This window comes from Capricornis sumatraensis, chromosome 2 (genome assembly GCF_032405125.1).
Source record: "Capricornis sumatraensis isolate serow.1 chromosome 2, serow.2, whole genome shotgun sequence".
NCBI classification, from domain to species: Eukaryota; Metazoa; Chordata; class Mammalia; order Artiodactyla; family Bovidae; genus Capricornis; species Capricornis sumatraensis.
This window is the reverse complement of record NC_091070.1, coordinates 80,376,371-80,394,621: the sequence shown is the minus strand read 5'-3', so window position 1 is coordinate 80,394,621 and position 18,251 is coordinate 80,376,371. Positions and strand designations below refer to the sequence as shown.

The window sequence follows — 18,251 nt, the reverse complement described above, 5'->3', positions numbered from 1 at the left end:
AGGCCCAGCTGGAGTGACGCCATCCCCAGACCCTCAGTCCTGCAGTCTCTTCCGAATCACCGACCACGAGCCCTGGCCTCAGGCCTGCGGCTTGGGAGCTCGCCTCTTGCTCACGAACCCTCTTCAGGGCAAGGCCCAGACTGGTAGCCAGCCTCCACCACCGTGCTCTGTAGGTGGGGGTGTGGGGGTCCCAGGTCAGACTTCCCCTTCCTCATTTCTACATATTTGGACACCCTCTTCAGGGGTCCTGCCATGAGAAGGAAGGGAGGGTGGTTCTGGCCATGCTTCCTGGGAACTAAGAGGTAAGCAGGCATCTCATGTCTAAGATGAGCTCTGTGAAAGCCTTGGGGCCTGTGGGATGGATCCTTAGCATTTTAAAATTTTATTATGACTGCGTTTGTTTAAATATATATATATTTATAGCTCTATGTGCCCACCGCCCCCCAGCCCCTCCCCAGCCTTAGTTTTTCCCCTTGGCTTTCTGTCTGGTGGCCGTGTAGGGCAGCACCGTCTGCGTGCTCTTGTCCGACACCGTTTGGGTACTGCTATTCCTCGTGACCCTGCGGGTCTGCTCAGGGACCGAGGTGGGGCCTGAGCGGCGTCCAGTCAGTGGAGAGCGCCTGGGCTTGTAGGGAGCTGAGGAGGGCTTGAGGGGGCCAGCAGGGGCCTCTGTGTGGGGAGGCTCCGGGGACAGGCCCCCCTCCTCCTCTGCGGCCTCCTCCTCGCCGTCGCCCTCCTCGTCATCACAGCACAGAGCGTGGTAGAGCACTTTGTCGCTGAACCGCACCCTTTCCCGTGTCCCCGGGGTCCGCTGGGGCGGCTGGCCCTTCACAGGGCCGGCGCTGAAGGCCTCCTCACTGGAGGAGTCCGGGGTCTCCACCCGGGGCCCGTTGGGGATGGGCAGGCCACCGTTCATGAGCCGGTAGTCCGGGCCGGCCCCCGGCCGGGTCGACTCGGGGCCGTCCACGGAGTCTGAGGGGGTGGAGATGTCCAGGAAGGAGCAGAACTCCCAGCTGTCCGAGAGGATGTCGGCCGTCATGAAGTCCAGGTGGCCCAGGTCAAAGGGGCCGCCCACGCCTGCCTTGTCGCTGCTGGAGGTGCTGCTCACAGTGGCTGTGGTCCAGTCATCTGGCTCCAGTTCAAAGTCGAAGTCCGAGGTTAGTTTATCGATCTGGCTCACCACCTGGCCGGGCAAGGGGAGAGGAGTGAGGGGCCAGCATCACCAAGGTGCGAGTGTGCCCTGTCCCACCTTTGGCTAATGACCCTACAGGACACGGGTGGACTTGAGTTCACAGGTTTGTTCCCCCTGTTGAGGGCCAAAGCTGGACCAGGGTGAGCACAGCTGGTTCGGGCCATCCGCCTGTTTTCCACCCCTTAGTGCCTCTGGCAGAGGGAAGGTGCCTTCCAGCCCTGCACCCCATCCATTCACACACAACCCCTCCTGCCCCAAAGCCAGCTGCTGTTCTGGGGGGCAGCCCTATTTCTCAGAGTTGGATCTTCCTTTGATTGGGGACCATTTGAAACAGGGCTGAGAGACTCCAGCAAGTCCATTCAGTGGTGGGATGAGCAGCTCACCCACCCTTGGAGAGGAAATTAGATGTGAGAAGCACAAACAGACTCTGCCCAGGCCTTCTGAAACATCCTGGACCGGCCTCTGCAGCAGGTCAGAAACTGGCCCCCATGGGTCTCTACCACCCCGCCCCTACATAGATAGCCCTAGAGCCTCCTCTCTCCTCCCTTTCCCCACTGCTTGATGAGTGGAGATCAATCCTGGCTTGTAGGGGAAGGAATAAAGCAAGCATTATTTGGTAAGCAGTAAGAAAACCATCCATCCTGGGCCCAGAGCTGCTTGTTAAATGCACTCGGGCTGCAGAGGTCAGTGCACCCGCCTGGCCCTGCTCCGTACAGGTGGCCCTGCCTCAGGATGACCCCTCGCCGAGGCCGGGTCAGCACAGACACCAGCGATGAAGACAGTGAAGGAGGAAGGGAGACCCAGGCAGAGACACAGGGAGAAGACAGAGCAAGGCGGGGAGAGGAGATGCAGGCCAGAATCCAAACCAGCAAAACAACAACAGAAGCAAAGCGGGAGGACCGGAGACCCAGGGACAAAGACAGACGCAGTGAGTCATCAGGCCCCGGGGGCAGCTCCCGGCCCTCTCAGAGCTCTCTCCCTGGGGCCGGAGCGGTCAGTCAGTCCATTAACTAAGGAAGTCCCTCATTCAACAAACCTTTACTGAAGTCAACTGCTGTCCAGGGATATGCTAGGGGTTCGGCAAGGAGTGGGGTTGGTGAGTGCTCCAAAGTACAAGAGGAAAGCCAGGGTGAAGATGGCTGGCCAGGAACCCGGCTCGGTGAGGTTTCTGCCTCATCGGGAGCCAGAGACCTGCTCAGTCATTTTCCCCCTCTGGGTCTCAGTTTCTCAATCTGTGAACAGGGAGTTGGGTGGCTTATCTATCTCCAAGTTTCCTTCCATCTTTAAGGTTCTAGGACTCTGTGCTTAGAGGACTTGAGACACTCTTTGGGGGAGTCAGTGCCTAGGGATGCCCACTTCCCACAGCCCCAGACTAGGGGTGAAAGGAACTCTTGGCAGAGGCCTATGGAAGAGATGGGGGCATAAAGACCCCCAAGTTCGTGATTTGGACATCAAATGCTCTATGTGTCTTTGAGTAACTCACATAACCTCTCCAGACTTCAGCTTCAGTCACACCAAGGGGGTATGAAAATGCCGGCCCTGCCAGCCTCACTAGAGCTTCCTGGGGAGCAGTGAGAGGCCACTGCTCCCAATGCCCTAGGGCTCTCTGGGGGCACTGGTGATAGAAGTGACATCATCTCCCAGCTCTGAGCACCTACTACGTGTCAGGCTTTCCACCCACGAGATCATCACGGCCTGGATTTATAGATGACGGGCCCAAGCGACCAGTCACTAGGGACCTGAGATTCCTACCCCCACTAGCCCTGCAACACTGCACACGGCTGAAGTGCTGCCATGATTTCTGGGCCTGGACAGCCAATGAGTATAAACTCCATCCTCCAGTCTGGTCACCCCTTCTTATGCCCTCCACTGCCCAGAATGACTCCTATACCTCAGAGAAGCTTGCATCCCCCTGAAACCTTTGTGTAAACCAAGCCCCATCTGAGAGCTAGTGGGAGCCCTGGCCTCAAGTAGGGGCTCTCAAACCCAAAGGTAGGGGCTCTCAAACCCAAATGCACAGAAGTAGGGGATGTATATATACACATAACTGATTCATTTTGTCATGCAGCAGAAAATGACACAACCTTGTAAGGCAATTATACTCTAATGAAAACAGACAAAAAAAACCCAGACGTGCATCAGCCAACTCCCAGTGTTCCATGCAGGAGGTCCTGGTGGGGCTCGAGAGTTGCATATCTGACAAGCTTCGAGATGGTTCACCTGCTGCTGGTGGTGCAGGAACAGACTTGGAGGACTACTGGCCTGGTGGACTGGATTTCCCAGGTGGCACAGTGGTAAAGAACCCGCCTGCCAGTGCAGGAGTGGCAGAAGATGCCTGGTTCGATCCTTGGGTTAGGAAGATCCCCTGGAGTAGGAAATGGCAACTCACTCGAGCATTCTAGCCCGGAGAATCCCATGGACAGAGGAGCCTGGTGGGCTACAGTCCATGGGCTCCCAAAGAGTTGGATACAGCTGAACATGCATGCAATAGGCCTAGCAGACTGGGGATTTAAGCTGGTGAAAAATAGCAGTCCAGGCACTGCCACCCTCAGGAAAGGCCCTGTGCCTCTGGGACAGCCGCACCCTCTAATTAGATTCCCTGATCAAGCACTGCTGCTGAGAGTGCTGCTACCTGAGGGTATGAGGATGACGGTAGGAATCTGGAGTCAAATGACTCGGCTGTGAGCTCACAGGGTTGGCTGAGGCCAGGCCGGGCCCCGAAGTTGGGTTTCTAATCCCCTGTGAGGAAGATGCAGGGTCCACAGAGCAAGAGCCCTAGAACCCTCAGATCAAGGCCCTCTCCCTGCCCAAGAAGCCCTTGCCAGCCTCCTGCTCAGGAGGTCTTCAGGTTGCGGCCCTTCCCCCTTCTCTTTCAGAATGCCCTTCTCTGCTTCCATTCTGGGAGAGTGGAGGGAAGGAAAGGAAGGAGGGCTGGGCTCAAGTCCCAAGCCTGCCTCATCTTGGCCAAGAGGTTTGAGAGGCAAGTGATTTCCTTCTCCATATCCCATTTGCTCCCCTGTAAAATAGGATGACATGCCTCTATTCACCAGATATTAGAGATGCAATAGATAGGAATGTGCTTTAAACTGCAGAGTCCGCACAGACACTTAAGAACCTGGACTCTGAAGCCAGACGTAGGGTCCAGCCTCACCACTTACAGGCTGTGTGACCTTAGCTCAGTTACTCAGCTTCTCTGGGCCTAAATGTCTTCATCCAAGGAGAATTCTAGTAGTATCTACTTGTTAAGGCTCTGGTAAGGAGTTAATGACTTGATGCACAGAGAGCACATAAAACAACATAGACCCCCAATATCCCTGTGTACCTGTGGGTGCTAACATATGGCCAGGGCCCTGGCATCAGGTCCAAGAGCAAACGCGAGTCAGCTCTTTACCAAAGGAATGCCACTGTAACAGGGACATTTCCAGTGCCTGTGGCAGAATAATGGGATAGTATTAGACCTTTCAAACTGCAGCACACGGGTGGCACCTATGTTCCCTCAAGTAAAGCTGTCCACAGACAGTATAGGAGAAGAGATACTACAGGTCAAATAGTTGAGCCTCGCAGGCAACTCTTGGTCTGCTCCACTGGGTGAGACATGTCACACTCATCAGATGAATGACATAAGCGTGGGTCAGAAGGGAGTGACACGCCATGGGGACCCAGATGGTATGCAGGGCCCGGGTCAGTTCACAACCCCTGCTGCCCATCCCCGGTGCCTCATTTCACGGAGCCAGTGTGGAAGGCAGGAATGGGGGCAGGTCCCAGGCTAACTGCCTCTCTGCTTTGGCTGTCTTGAAATCTATGATTTCTCTCTGAGATTTAATAATCATTTTGCCTACATGTAATTTGGGATTGTCTTGGAGTGCAGGGAAATAATTATATACACAGAAGGAAAGAAAGGGGAAGAGAAAGAATGGAGAGAGAAGTAGAAATCACAGACCCACAGACCCTTGAAGCCAAGAGGGCCTGGAGCCACCATTGAGACCACCTTTCTCATTGTGCTTGCTGATGAGAAACTGAGAGACCCAGAGACCAGGAGTTGAGCTGAGGCTGGAAGTGGAGGGGAGTTCAGAACAGGAATCACCTGCTCTATGTGAGGCAAGAGGAAACACTAGATAGGAAGGGCAGGGTTAAGGGCTGCGACAAAACCTGCTGGGTCCCAAACCCTGTCCCTAAGGGTGTCCACAATCCACGTTCTGATCATAGCCTCAGCTACCCGCCTGAACACGGCACCCATCCAGTCTCCCCACTGACAGTGGCTTCCAGTCCAGCTCCCTTTCCATCCAAGGACCTTCCTAGTCAGCCAGCAGGACTACATCGCCCACTTGCTTCCAGCTCTTCCTGGCTCCCCAAACTCCTGAGCCTCCCAAACACAGTCCAACACCAAATCTGACCACAGGTTCTGTTTTCTCCAGCAAGCAGCCTCCAACCCTGCCAGGCCCACTGGCCTGACTCACTCCACAGAGCTCACTTGTGCCGCAGCCTCCAACCCTGCAGGGCCTACCGGCCCGACTCACTCCACAGAGCTCACTTGTGCCTCTGTGCCTCACCTGGCATGTCTCCCTTCTTTCCTACTCATTCCCTCTCGCTTCCATAAGGAAGTCTTCCCTGATCCCCAGCTGAAGACAGGTTCCCTGTGAAAGGATCTCAAAGCACCCCGCACCTCTCCTGATTTTCCAATAGTTCTTGCTGCCACCATTTTATGTGTACATGTGATTGACGTCTGTGACCTCACTAGACAGGAAGCCCCATGAAAGGCAGGACTAGATCTGTCTTGCCCACCACTGCAGCCCCAGTTTAGTACAGGGATTGGCACATTCTTTACAGACACAGCTTTTGACTAGTGCATGAGTTCAGAGAGAGGACTTAATAAAAACCACCTGGGGCTTCTTTTACGAGAAAAATTTCCAGTCTTAGAAATCCCAACATTGCCTGCCCTAGCCTGCCTCCACCCCTGGTTGAGACCCCTCTCCAAGGAAAGCATGAATGTGTTCCCTAAGGCCCCAGGTTGAGGACCCAGGGAGCCCTGGGGCCCGTTTATCCCCTCCCTGCTCACCTCTGGTCCCTTCAACTCTCTTGACAAGCTGCTACTCCTTCCCACCCTCCCAGCTCCCTGGGCAGCTGGTTACATAACTGGGGATTCTGCATTATTTATGATCACTGATTATTTTTTAATTCTTGATTATGTTACTTATTGTCTTCCTGGGGGGCTGTGGAGTTGGGGAAAAGGGGTGGAGAGTGAGTTGACCGTGATACATGATTCTCAACCTGCAATTTGGCCTAACTGGCTAAGGAGCTTCGTGAATCCGTCCGGAGGAGGAGAGCTCGAAGGGAAAAGGGAGGAAAGGAAGGTGAGACCAAAAAAATAATAAGAAAAAATCCACACAATTCTTGCTGAGCTGCGGGTGATGGAACTGACCCACTTTGGCACAGCTCTGTGGTCCCCAGCCTCTCCTGCTCCAGCTGCCTCCTGGCTGGGCCACATTTATCTCATGCCCGCACAGCCCTTGTCTTCCCTGCCACCTCATATGCAGCGCCTTGCCCAGGGGACTGCACAATCATCAGCGGGCTTGTTCCCCTTGAACACTGGATGGGGGATCCTCCACCACCGCTGGCTGTGCAGGGTTTGTGCCCACCCCTCCATCCTCCTGAGGTGTTTGGGCCAAAGCGGGCAACTGTGCCCTTAAGCTACGTCCTACCCAAGAGTCAGTGATGATGTGAGAGACACTAGTGACCAACACAATAACCACCCTTGAACCCCGATATGCCGAGTGACATCTTGGGGAGGGGGGATCTGAGGAGAAGGAGGAGGCCAGGGACCTGTTCAAGGTAAGCTCAGCACCCAGGAGGCCAAAGGCAAGGCCCTTACCCCTGGCCTCGGGGTTCCCAGTCGGCAAGGGATCAGGGAGAGCAGGGGCTTCCCTGGTGGCTCAGCTGGTAAAGAATCCACCTGCAAAGCTGGAGACCTGGGTTTGATCCCTGGGTTGGGAAGATCCCCTGGAGGAGGGCATGGCAACCCACTCCAGTAGTCTGGCCTGGAAAGCCCCATGGACAGAGGAGCCTGGTGGGCTACAGTCCACAGGGTCGCAGAGTTGGACACAACTGAGTGACTAAGCACAGCAACCTGGAGAGCAGTGGGGAGGCAGACTCCCACCCAGAAAGACAGCCAGGAGATTCCTGGAGAGCAGGCGGGGTTCTCCCTGAGAACACAATCCACATTCCATAACATGGTCTGCAGGGCTCTGTGTAACCTGACTCCCTGCTCCCTCTCTGACCTGTCTTTCTGCTTTTCTCCTTCTAGTTCACTCCACTTCAGCTGCACTGCCTTCCTTGCTAATCTTGAAAATACCAAGCACATTTCTTCCCCAGGACCTTTGCACAGGCTGTTCCCACTGCCCGGAAAGCTCATCCCCTAGATACCACCCTCACTTCCTTAGGTTCTCAGTTCAACAGCCATCTTATTGGAAACCCTCTTCCTATCCCCATCACTATCACTTTCTATCCCCTTTCCCTGCTGCACAAGGGTGGGACTGCCCACTGTCAGAGGTAATAAAGGTGCCAGCCAGGAGGTCAGGGTCCTGACTTTGACCTCTCTGATGACAGCTAAGAAGCGATGTGATTCTAAAAGCCATACATGGAATAGGGAGCAGGCCAGTGCTTGAATATTTCATTAGTAATATCTAACAAATACGGAGTAAGTTTTGTGCCCATCGTTCTGGTAAGTACTTTATATATAATACACATTTAATTCTCATCACAATCCTGAGTCTGAGGAGTGGGATGGGGAGTATAAAATTCACTATCCTTATTTACATGGAAAATGGAAGCACAGCAAGGTAAAGTAACTCTCCCAAGCTTACACAGCTGGGTAGGGGGCAGAGTTGGATCTGAACCAGAGACGCGTGGCTGCAGAGCTCATGATCTTGGCCCTGAGGCTGTGCTCTATCTCTAAAGTAAGATCCATTGAATTTTGAGGAGCTTAGAGAACCTGCTGGGACTGGCCTGGCACGCTGGAGTTTTGGGGAACCTAGGGGAGCTGAGGGCTAATTAATGATTGACCATCACATCTCTCTGCAGCACAATTTTAGCTTTCGTCTCACTCAGTCCATTAAACTACTCTTCCCATTCATGGGACAGAACTTGTTCCTCGTCACCTGGGAGGCCAATGGGAGAGCTGCAGAAGGGGTTTGGCAGGGTAGGGGAGGTATAGTATGGGAAACTCCAAACCCTTTAGGGAAATGAGTAGGTGTTGGCCCCCTTTCATATGTGCGTGCTAAGTCACTTCAATCATGTACCCTGATGAAGTGCTAAGATAACACTGAGGTGCAAATGATCACCATCCCCATCTCAGAGATGAGCAAACTGAGGCTCAGGGGCCTGGGGAGGGAGGGCTTTAGTGTCCCTCGTCTTTCGATGAACTTCAGGCTGTATGCTCAAAATGGGGAGGAGAGTCTGCCATGAAGGGTGGTGTCCGGGGCTGGGGAAGAGAGCAGCAGAGAGAGGATGACAGAGGGGGATACAACTGAGCCCTTTCTGTCTGCTGGCCTTGCTCCTTAGTCCAGCATCTCCTGCCACTCCCAGCAGTCTTGCTTGTGAATCTTGTCTTCACATCTAAGTACTTTCCCCCTCTGACATGAGAACCCCATTGGTGTGAGCTCTGAGCTGGTACTGCCTGGGGAGTAGGGTGTGATAAGGTGAGGAAGCCAGTGTCTGCCACTGTTTTGACCTTGGCCCCACCCACACCCCCAAGGGAAAATGCCACACCAAGCTACCAAGGAGAGGCTGACAGATCATGGGTTCCAGGGAGCTGGGGGACTGCAACACTTTACTCCAAACCCGTCCGAACCCAGTAACCCCATTCCTGACAAATCCCACTTTATAGGAAGTCGGTTATGGCATCTCTTCCTCTGTCTGGGCCTCTCAGAGCCTTGCCTGCCTTCTACTTCCTCTGCCCATCACCCCATGTCCAGACCCTGCCTGGGGGATGGGGGAGCTCTGAGGCTTGGCCCCTCTCCCAGCTGGGTGCCATTGGCAGCGGGCAGGCAATGGCATACGGGGTAGACTCTGGTTGCCATAGCAACCTGCCAAAGTCTTGGGTGGAGGCACATGGCCTACAGGGTGTATGGGGGGTGGGGACTCATCTCTCCCCATCCTAGCTCAGGCCTCTGGGCTGCAAAGCCTGGGAATCTGGCGCTCTGCTGTTTGAGACATGGGAGCAGGTGAGTGTGTGTGCTGGTAAGGAACACCTAAAAGATCCGCAAATGAACTGTCGCACTTCTAAGCTCCCTGCCTCATCCCTAAAAGGTACACCTCAGAGCATCACAGCATGAGCATAAGGTGCCCCCTCTAGAAGGCCCCTGTCAAAATGCAAAGACAATCATTAGTCCACCTGCTGAAGCCCCAGCATAAGCATCAGAAACTTGAGTTCTAGGCTTAGTTCTGCCACTGGTAGGCTATGTGACCTTACACAAGCCCCTGTCCCTCTCTGGCTTCAGTTTCTTCAACAGCAAACAAACAGGGCTAGTCTGGATGACCTGTGAGATGCCTTCAAACTGTGGATGGCTACGTAGCAGGGGAAGATGAAGTTAGGTGCCTGGAAGATGCTCAGTTAGGAGGAGGCTCTATGCATGTCAAAGCTGCCTCCCGGCTTCGAGTCAATCCTGGCTCTTTCTCAGCAGGCTTGCTGGGGCATAGGTCCCATGCTCCTCCTGCCGAGGACTGAGGCTTTGGATAGTTCCCATGACCCTGATGGGGCCACAGAGCTTCTGAAAGCTGGTGGGGGGACGAGTCAAAGTGGGAACTGCAGTCCTCTGGACCACTGAGGTTGGGAGAGCAGGGGTTGCTCAGGGACACCTGGTCTTTGATCTCCAGACATTCCTCAAAGATGTTTGGCTTAGGCTGCGGCCAGCCCAGTCTGTGGGAAGAAGCACCACCACTGCTCTCTGTCTGCAGCAATAGCCATTCCTACCTCTTGAGAAAGGATGCTCCATTAGGCTCACCCTGGGTAGAGGGGCTGCCCTGCCCAACCTCTGCTTCTGTTCCAGCATCTCTACAATCCCCTCTGCTCTGAACATGACTCCCTTCAAACACCCTCTGCTCCTAGGTTCTCAGGCCAGGCTGGAATGCCACTTTGCCAGTTGGGAGTGGGTCCGCCACCATCATCTCCTCTTCCAAACCCTCTGAGAACCCCCATCTTCCCCACACAGCTGGCTGGGGAGAGCTCAAGCCCATAACTCCAGTTCTGTCACTCTCCCTGCCATCTCTGCAGGGACCCTGGTTACAAGGAGTTGAAATTTGCCTAAAGCCCACCTGGCTGATGTAATGGCACCCAGTGGGCAAATTCAGGCCAGCGGCTCAGAACGCTGGTCATGCATTTCAGGCTCGAACACAGCCCAGGGGGCAGGGCTGAGGACATGTGAATCTCGTTACCCTGGCGATGTGGGAAGCTGTAATTAAACTGGCTCCGCTTAGAGAGGCAGAGAGGGATACACATACCAGGATCTCTTGGTGACTTTTCTGCCTTGGCGGAAAAAAAAAAAAACATTCGAAACCATGGGACAGGAATGCGTCCTTCAGAGGAGCTCCCTGCCCCTGCCAACATACACAAGAACGATGATATCCACTAGCAGCCCCTAGACCCATTTCGGGGCACAGAAGGCAAAGCCGGCTTTCTTTTTTCCAGGTTCAGGGTTTTAAGTATCTGTGTGATCTCCAGGGAATGCTCAGAGCTGTGACTTGAGTGGTAGGAACTGTCTCAGTAAAGCCACCCACGCTCTCCCAGTGCCCTCTATAAGCCAGTCAGCGTCTGGGAGGCAGATGGTGGGGTCAAAGGTCAGCTTGGGTCCCAGAAGACTGTCTTCTACTAAGAGGCTGTGGTGGGATTCCGTCTTTTATTGGCCACCATGGCAGCTTTGAGCCATGGGCCCACACACACATGCTGCCTAAGCAGTCCCTGGATCAAGGAGGCCCCTCCAGCCCTGGGGTACAGTGACATCTTTAGCAAAGCAGATGTGGGGAAAGGAGAACAAGAAGGAAGTGCCAAGCAGAGGGACACAGGTGCATACAGCTTTGCTCGTGCATGTGTGTGCACGCGCACACACACACACACGTGAGTATGTTTTGGTGCCAGGCCCAGGATACCTGGCCTAGGGGCTGCCCAGCCCCTCACTCACCTCCCTTAGTTCCTTGGCCACCTCCTTAAGCTCTCGCAGGATGTCCTCCAGCTGCCCGATGACCATCTTCATGCGCTGTCGAATCCGCTCCCGCTCGCCACCACTGCTGGGGTCGTCACTGGGCTGCCCGAGGTCCGGGGTGCCCCGAATGTTCATCCTTCACCACGTGGCCGCAGGCCTGCCCATGCTCCCCCCAGCCAAGCACACTCTGCGTCTGCCTCCACGGAGCCCCCCTCAGCCAGGCAGAGCTCCACATCTTAACGGCCCCCCAGCCCACCCTGGCCCTGGGCGGCCCTCACCCAGCCCCAGCCCCCTGCCACCACCCCGCTTCTCCACCTCTGGGTGGAGAATGGGACACCCAGAGGGAGACAGTCTGGCAGAGGGGGGTCAAGGTGAGGACACAGGAGGGCAGGGGGAGGGGCCGTGGGTCTCAGGAGTGGTTTCCAGAACTTGAAGTGCCTGTGGGTATGCTGAGCTGGACACAGAGGCAGGGGGATGACTCTGCAGGGACTAAGGGTGAGAGGTGCCCTTGGGATGGACAGAAGGCAGCAGTAATCCCCTCACAACTCCTAGGCAATTGCAAAGGCCGAGGTGTCAAGATGCAACAGACACCTGCAGAGGGATGGTGGCCAGGGCCTTCCAGATGTGAAGGGGGCTCCAGATGTGGGTGGCTCTGGGAAGGGAGCCGGATTGGAGGAGGGCAGCCCCCTGCAGAGAGAGCGAGCCTGGCGTCAGCCTTCCCAGGCTGCAGCACCAGCCGGCAATGCAATGCCGCTGCCTCCCTCCTCACCCCGGCCTGCACCCTTCCTCGCTGGGGACTGGAGTTTTTTTGTTTGCTTGCTTGTTTTTTCCTTTGTGGGGAGGCATGGTGGAGGCAGACGCTCTAGAGCTCAGCCCCTCCTCTAGAGGGGAAAGAGGGAGCCCCTGCTTTAAAAGCAGAAGTCCTCAGCCTGCCATGGGGCAGGCACCCTGCCCTGGCTCCCGCCACCCCCACCCAGGCCTGGTCCCGCTGCTTCACTGGAGGGCCCCTCCAGGCTTCCCCGCTCGCTCCTAGCGCCCCGGGGGTGCTCTTGTTCCCAGCTGGACCTTCCCTTCCCCAGCCCCGCCTTCCGTCAGAACCCCCACTCCGCTCTCGGACTCACCAAGGGTAGGGGCACCGACCTTCCTTCCCAGCAGCGTCGGGGGCCAAGTCCCAAGACGAGGTTGGGGGCCCCCAAGGCTCCCTAGGGCGGGCTTCTCTCTCTGGACCCTTCGGCCCCTGGCCTCAAGGAGGTCCTCAGAGCCGCCACCGGAGACATCAGGGCGGTGGGAGGGGGCGGGGCCTCCACGCTCCAAGGAAGGGGGCAGGAAAAATCTCCGTCAACCCCCGCCGGGCTCCGGTGGGGGGGAATGAGCAAGGTTCCAGCGGGTCCGGGGCTCCGAGGCCACAGGTGACTCGGGCACAGGGCCACCGAGGCGACGCCGGGCCGGTCCCAGCGCGCGAGCCAAAGTCGGAGGGATCGGAGGGCGCCGGGATCCCCTCAGCCCACGCCCGGTATTCCCCGGGCTCGGCACCGTCCGGGATCCGCTCTGTCCAGTCCAGATCGGCCGGCTCCGGGCTCCTCCGTGGTCTCTGCCCTGCCGAGAGTGAGCTGGCACCCGTGGGCGCCCGGGACACGCTCAGTCCGGACCCAGAACGACCGCGCTCCGGCACCTGCGGCGTCCGGAGCGGCCGCGAGGGTCCGCTCAGCCCAGCCCCGCGGTCCTCCCGGGGCGACAACGCTCTCGCGGCTCAGTCCGCGGTCGGAACGGTCCGGAATCGCCGGGTCCCGGGGTGGGGGGGGGTAGGCGGCGGTGTTGGCCGTGGGGACCCGGTCTCCTCCGGGCCGGGCCGAGAGCGCGCGGGGCAGGGAACCCGGCCGGGCTGGGTCTGGCGGCCCGGGCGCGGGCGGGAGGGGCGCCGGGCGGAGGGGAGGAGGCGAGAAGAGCGAGAGCAGGAAGCGAGGCGAGGGGAGCCGAGAGGAGGGGGCGCGCGGCGAGCCTGGCGGGCCGGGGCGCACGGGGCTTGCAGCCTGCGCTCCGCCGCCTCCCGCCCGCTGGCTCTCGGCTCGCCGCCTGGCCAGCCCCCGGGCGCCGGGTTTGCCGGTGGGGCTACCGGGCGCCGGGTCTGGCTGGGCCTCCCTCGGCCGCCTCGCCCCGCCCTGCCCCGCCGGGCTCCGCGGGCCTGGGCCCGCTCCCCGAGCGCCGCGCCGCCCGCGCCCCGGCCGCCCCCGGCCCGCCCCGCCGCCCCCCGCCGGACTGGCCGCCCGGGCGGGCGCTGGCTCCCTCAAAGGCCGCCCGGCTGGCTCGGCTCCGCTCGCCTCGGCGCTGTAAGGGAAGGGGCCGGCCCGGCGCGCCGGGAGGGAGCTTTTAAAGCGACACACACGCCTCCCAGCGCCGAGCACCGAGCGCGCGAGCCGGGGGGTTTCGCCACCCGGGGGACGAGGAAACGTCCAGGGCAGACGGGGCTGGAGGCGGACTCTCCCGAGCGCACTCCTGTTGACCTCGGGGTGCGGAGGGGCAGCGGGCTAGGGGCCCTACTCAGTTCCTACCTTTCCGTAAGCCCCCATTACCCCTGCCCCCACTGCGGTGCGCTCCAGGCTTCCCTTTCGGCCAAATTTCCCGCATCAGACCTTCCTCCTTCTCCCTGTCATAGCTCAAACTACTCCCAGACATGGCCTTAAATCAGATTAATTAAGAAAATGCAATACCGACGACATTTGCTGAGCACCTACTGTATGCCGCCAGGCCGTGTCTGGGCTGCATGGGGCTGGAGTTGGAGATTCCGCAGATGGAGGAAAGAGATACATTAGACACAGGTCATTTTGTTCAGTTCCTTATCCATTCAGTCAACATTTATTCAGCACCTTCTCTGTACCAGACCCCACGCTAGACTCTGGGGTCACAGGAAGGAAAAGCGGCATTTCAGAAAGCTCACAGCTTGTGGGGGCATTCCCGAGTAAACTCACAGGTGGTAAATGCAGAGCAAAGGCAAGTTCTAGAAGCGATGATAAGGGGGGGGTGGGAGCAACCCAGCCCAGCGGCTGGCAGGCTGTCCCTGAGGCAACCCCTGAGCTGAATCTCAAAGGAGAAGTAGGAGTTACCCAGGTGACTGTCAGTGTGAAGGAGGTGGGGGTGAGCCTTCCAGGCAGGAAGGAGGGTAAGAGCAGAGGCTCAAAAGCAGAAGTGAGGGGAGGCGGAGTTTGAACCAACTGTGGCCGTTTAGAGATTTTGACAGCTCTGTGGAAAGTGGATTAGAGGAGGACCAGATCCTGAGAAACTCAGTCAGAGGCCATAGTTTGTAGCTTGGATTTTATACTGAGGTAGAGTGGAGACTCATTGGAAAAGTCCCTGATGCTGGGAAGGATTGAGGGCAGAAGGAGTAGAGGATGTCAGAGGACGAGATGGCTGGATGGCATCACCAGTGCAGTGGACATGAACTTGGGCAAACTTCAGGAGATGGTGAGGGACAGGTAGGCCTGGCGTGCTGCAGTCCATGGGGTCGCAAAGAGTCACACGTGACTGGGAGACTGAACAGCAACAAAGTGGGAAGCTGTGGTCTTAGTGAGGAACCTGGTCCTGCTCACCTCTCAGGAGATCCCTCCAGGGCTTTGTGGATGGTGGATCTGAGAGGGAGGCCCCTGACAGGAGACCAGCAGTTAGGAGGCTGAGAGAGGAGGGGCTCTACACGGCAGTAGGGGTGGAGAGGACTCTTAGCCTGAACCGCCAGAGAAATCCTGTTTGTTGTTGGGTTTTTTGTTTTTTTTTTGGTGGGGAGGTGGGAGGAAGCAGATTGTCAGGCATTGAGGGCTGAGTGGGCGGTGAGAAATAGGAGTTAGTAAATATAGGTGACATTGTCAAAAGCTCAGATGACAGGGGAGTAGAGGTCTTGAACTAGAGGCAGATGAGGGGTCAAAGGAGGTAGAGCTGGGTGGTGGTTTGAGGCTGGCCCACAGGGGGCTTGAATTCCAGGGACAGTGATGCATTGTGAGTACTAATGGTTTCCCTTGTTCTCCTAGTTCTCTCAGAGGTGTGTTCAGAGGGGTCCCTTGGAGGCACTGGGTCCTCCAGAAGCTGTGGAAGTGTGAATCCAGCTGCCTGGGGTAGGGGAAATGTTCTCCTGGGAAGGTGGGTCCAGAGGGCTCACAAATCACTTTGTTTAAAGATTGTGGTAAAATGCACATACCGTAAAATGTACCGTCTCCATCTCTAAGTGTACAGTTCAGCGGCATGAAGTGCACTCACACTGTTGTCCAGTCATCACCACCATCCCTCTCCAGAGCTCTCTTCATCTCACAAAACCGAAACCAAAAGTCTGTACCCAGCAACTAACTCCATCCCCCTCCCCCCAGCCCCTGGCACCTACTACTATTCTGTTGTTTGTCTCTCTGAGTTTGACCGCTTTAGATACCTCATGTAAGTGGAATTGTACAGCCCCACCAGTCACTTTCATGAAAGCTATGATGCAAAGGGATAGCCAGAGTAAAAAATGGGCTGAGCCTGAGGAAATACAGTGAGTTTCTTATCTGGGGTCCATGGAACCATCTGCCCACATCACGGATGGGGCAGGTGTACTTGAACTTGGGTGTGTAAGGAGACAGTGAACTCAGTTTGAAGGGATAGGATGCAACTACGTAATAGCTAATTGATGTTGGGTCACACTGTAGCCTGGAGGAGGGCATGGCCACCTACTCCGGTATTCTACGCTGGAGAATCCCATGGACAGAGGAGTCTGGTGGGCCACAGTCTATTGGGTCGCAAAGAGTCGGACACGACTGAAGCAACTGAGCACGCACGCGCGCATTAGTAGAAGTGTGGTGTTTGGGAGAAGGAAGGTGACATTTCTTGTCCTCCGTGTGGGTTAAACTATGTCTAGGACCCGGATTCACTGGGTATGTCCACAGGAGGGCAACCAGGATGCAGAATGTATGTGTGGGGAATGGGGAGAAGAAGAGTTCTAGTTCTCCGTGAAGAAGAGTTAGGCTGGTCAGGGAAGGCTGGAGGAGTCTCAGGAGCAGGGGGCTTTGGGTGTAAATCTTCAAAGGACTGCCACAGGGAGAGGTGATGCTCAGGTTCACCTTCCCTAGTATTTGGAGACTGACCCATCCTCTCTTCCCCTCAGCCTCCCTGGCCATCTGCCCAGATATCCCATCCTTCAGATCTCTGCTTAGATCTACCCCCACCCCCACCTCCAGACAGCCTTCCCTAGTCCTTCAGTCAATAGGGAGAAGCAGAAGTACTCTTTTGGCCCTTTACCAAATGTTTCCCAGGGTATTCACTTAATGTGCTAGCTGTGTGACCTTTGGAGAGTCACTTAACCTCTCTGAAGAGGGATAAGGAGCCCATAAACATTTTTTTTTTCCCCCGTTTTGGCTGTCTTGCCAAAAGTAGGGGGCAGGGGAAGGGTCATTTTCTACTGTCTCTTTGACTCAGAAAAATAGAGATGATAATAGTACCTACGTTTCAGGGTCATTGTGAGCACATGGAAGCACTTGGCCCAATGCCTGGGACCTAGTAGGCACTCCATAGATTGTAGCTGCTCTCAGCTCTTATTAATGGCTTTGTGTCCCTAAGCCTATTTCCTTGTGAGGCTGTGAACTCCCAGACACTGTCTGCCCTTGTCTTTCATATGAACCAGTGGAATGGAATGGAGTTGACAGCTAGTGACTTTTACTTTGGCCTGTTTTCCATCATCCCACTTCAGATATCCCTTTCTTTTGGGAAATTCCTCCCTGTTGCCACATAGTCCTGGTGAGATGTCTGTTAAAGTGCCCACTATTCCCACCCATCCCCAGCCCATTGCCAGCAGGTAGGTGTGTGATCCAGACTCCACCAATCATAGAACTTTATTTTCCAGCACCAGTAATTGGTTCAAGGAGTGGGCACATTCCCAAACAGGGCCAATCAGACTCTTTCCCTGGGATTGATATGTAGATACCAGGAGGAGGAAGCTTTCTTTCTCCTGAGGCACAAGGTTGGATGCTATAGTCCCAGGGCTGTGAACAAGTCATCTTTCCCACTAAATGTAGGATCCAAGCAATGCAACGGAGGGAAGGGGAGTTTAGAGAGCATGCTGGTAGCATTGCTGAGGGTCCCAACTTGGGCTCTCACGGCCTTGGTTCTTGCAGTCCTTTCAGACCTGTCTCCGTCTAAAAGAGCCAATATGCTCCTTTATTGTTCCAGCTCATTTTGTTGGGTTCTAGTCTCATGAAACCAATAGGAACTTGACAAACTCAGGGAATACTAAACGGATAGATGATTGACTAAATGACTGGATTCCCAGTTGAGATGGGATGTCCAAAGTTCCTGAAGCTAGAGAGTTGGGAGCTGCTGCCCTGAGGCTATGGAAGGGAGGGAGGGTGTTTGGAACAACACAGAATCAGGCAGGCTTGGATTTGTGACCCAGCTTTGCCATTCACCAGCTATGTGATCTTAAGCAAGTTATTGCCCTCTCTGGACCTGAAGTTCCTTATCTGTGAAGTAGACAAAATGATAGTGACTGCACAGGATTGCCTTGAGGATGGAATGAGAAAAGGAACAAAAAGCAACAAACTTAGTGCCCAAAGTGAGGGCAGGGGAGACAGGACCTAGAAAACGAGTAGCTGTTTTTGTTAGCCTGAAATCCATTGTGGTGGATTGTGCAGGAAGATCCCCTGGAGTAGGAAATGGCAATCCACTCCAGTATTCTTGCCTGGGAAATCCCATGGACAGAGGAGCCTGGCGGGCTATAGCCCATGGGGTTGCAATGAGTCGGATTTGACTGAGCAAACGGAGCACGAATGCATGAGATTGGCATGCAGATCAGGAGGGAATGAGGCTTCAATCTGCAAACTGGATTCTCAGAAGGAGTGAGTCTTGGCACCAGGGAG

At 55.8% G+C, this 18,251-nt stretch overlaps 1 protein-coding gene across 2 annotated transcripts; it reads right to left on the bottom strand.

Annotated features, from left to right (window-relative positions):
- Window positions 1–460: 460 nt before the first annotated feature.
- Window positions 461–12,957, bottom strand: INSYN1 (inhibitory synaptic factor 1). 2 transcript variants are annotated; one of them, XM_068965932.1, is made up of 3 exons: window positions 12,507–12,957; window positions 11,365–12,072; window positions 461–1,183 (listed from the first exon to the last, which is right to left on the bottom strand). In XM_068965932.1, the coding sequence occupies exons 2-3, from the start codon at window positions 11,518–11,520 to the stop codon at window positions 461–463; spliced, it is 879 nt and encodes a 292-aa protein (XP_068822033.1). In that variant the 5' UTR covers window positions 11,521–12,072; window positions 12,507–12,957. The 2 variants fall into 2 exon arrangements, with proteins under 2 accessions (XP_068822033.1, XP_068822035.1); XM_068965934.1 differs by having other exon boundaries at window positions 12,526–12,957.
- Between the last annotated feature and the right edge of the window lie 5,294 nt (window positions 12,958–18,251).

Bases quoted from the DNA above. Each gene is read 5' to 3' on its own strand.
- INSYN1 (XM_068965932.1), bottom strand. From the start codon at position 11,520: ATGAACATTCGGGGCACCCCGGACCTCGGGCAGCCCAGTGACGACCCC. The intron at 1,184-11,364 runs GTGAGTGAGGGG...TTGCCCGGCCAG, and splicing joins TGGCCAAGGAACTAAGGGAG to GTGGTGAGCCAGATCGATAA.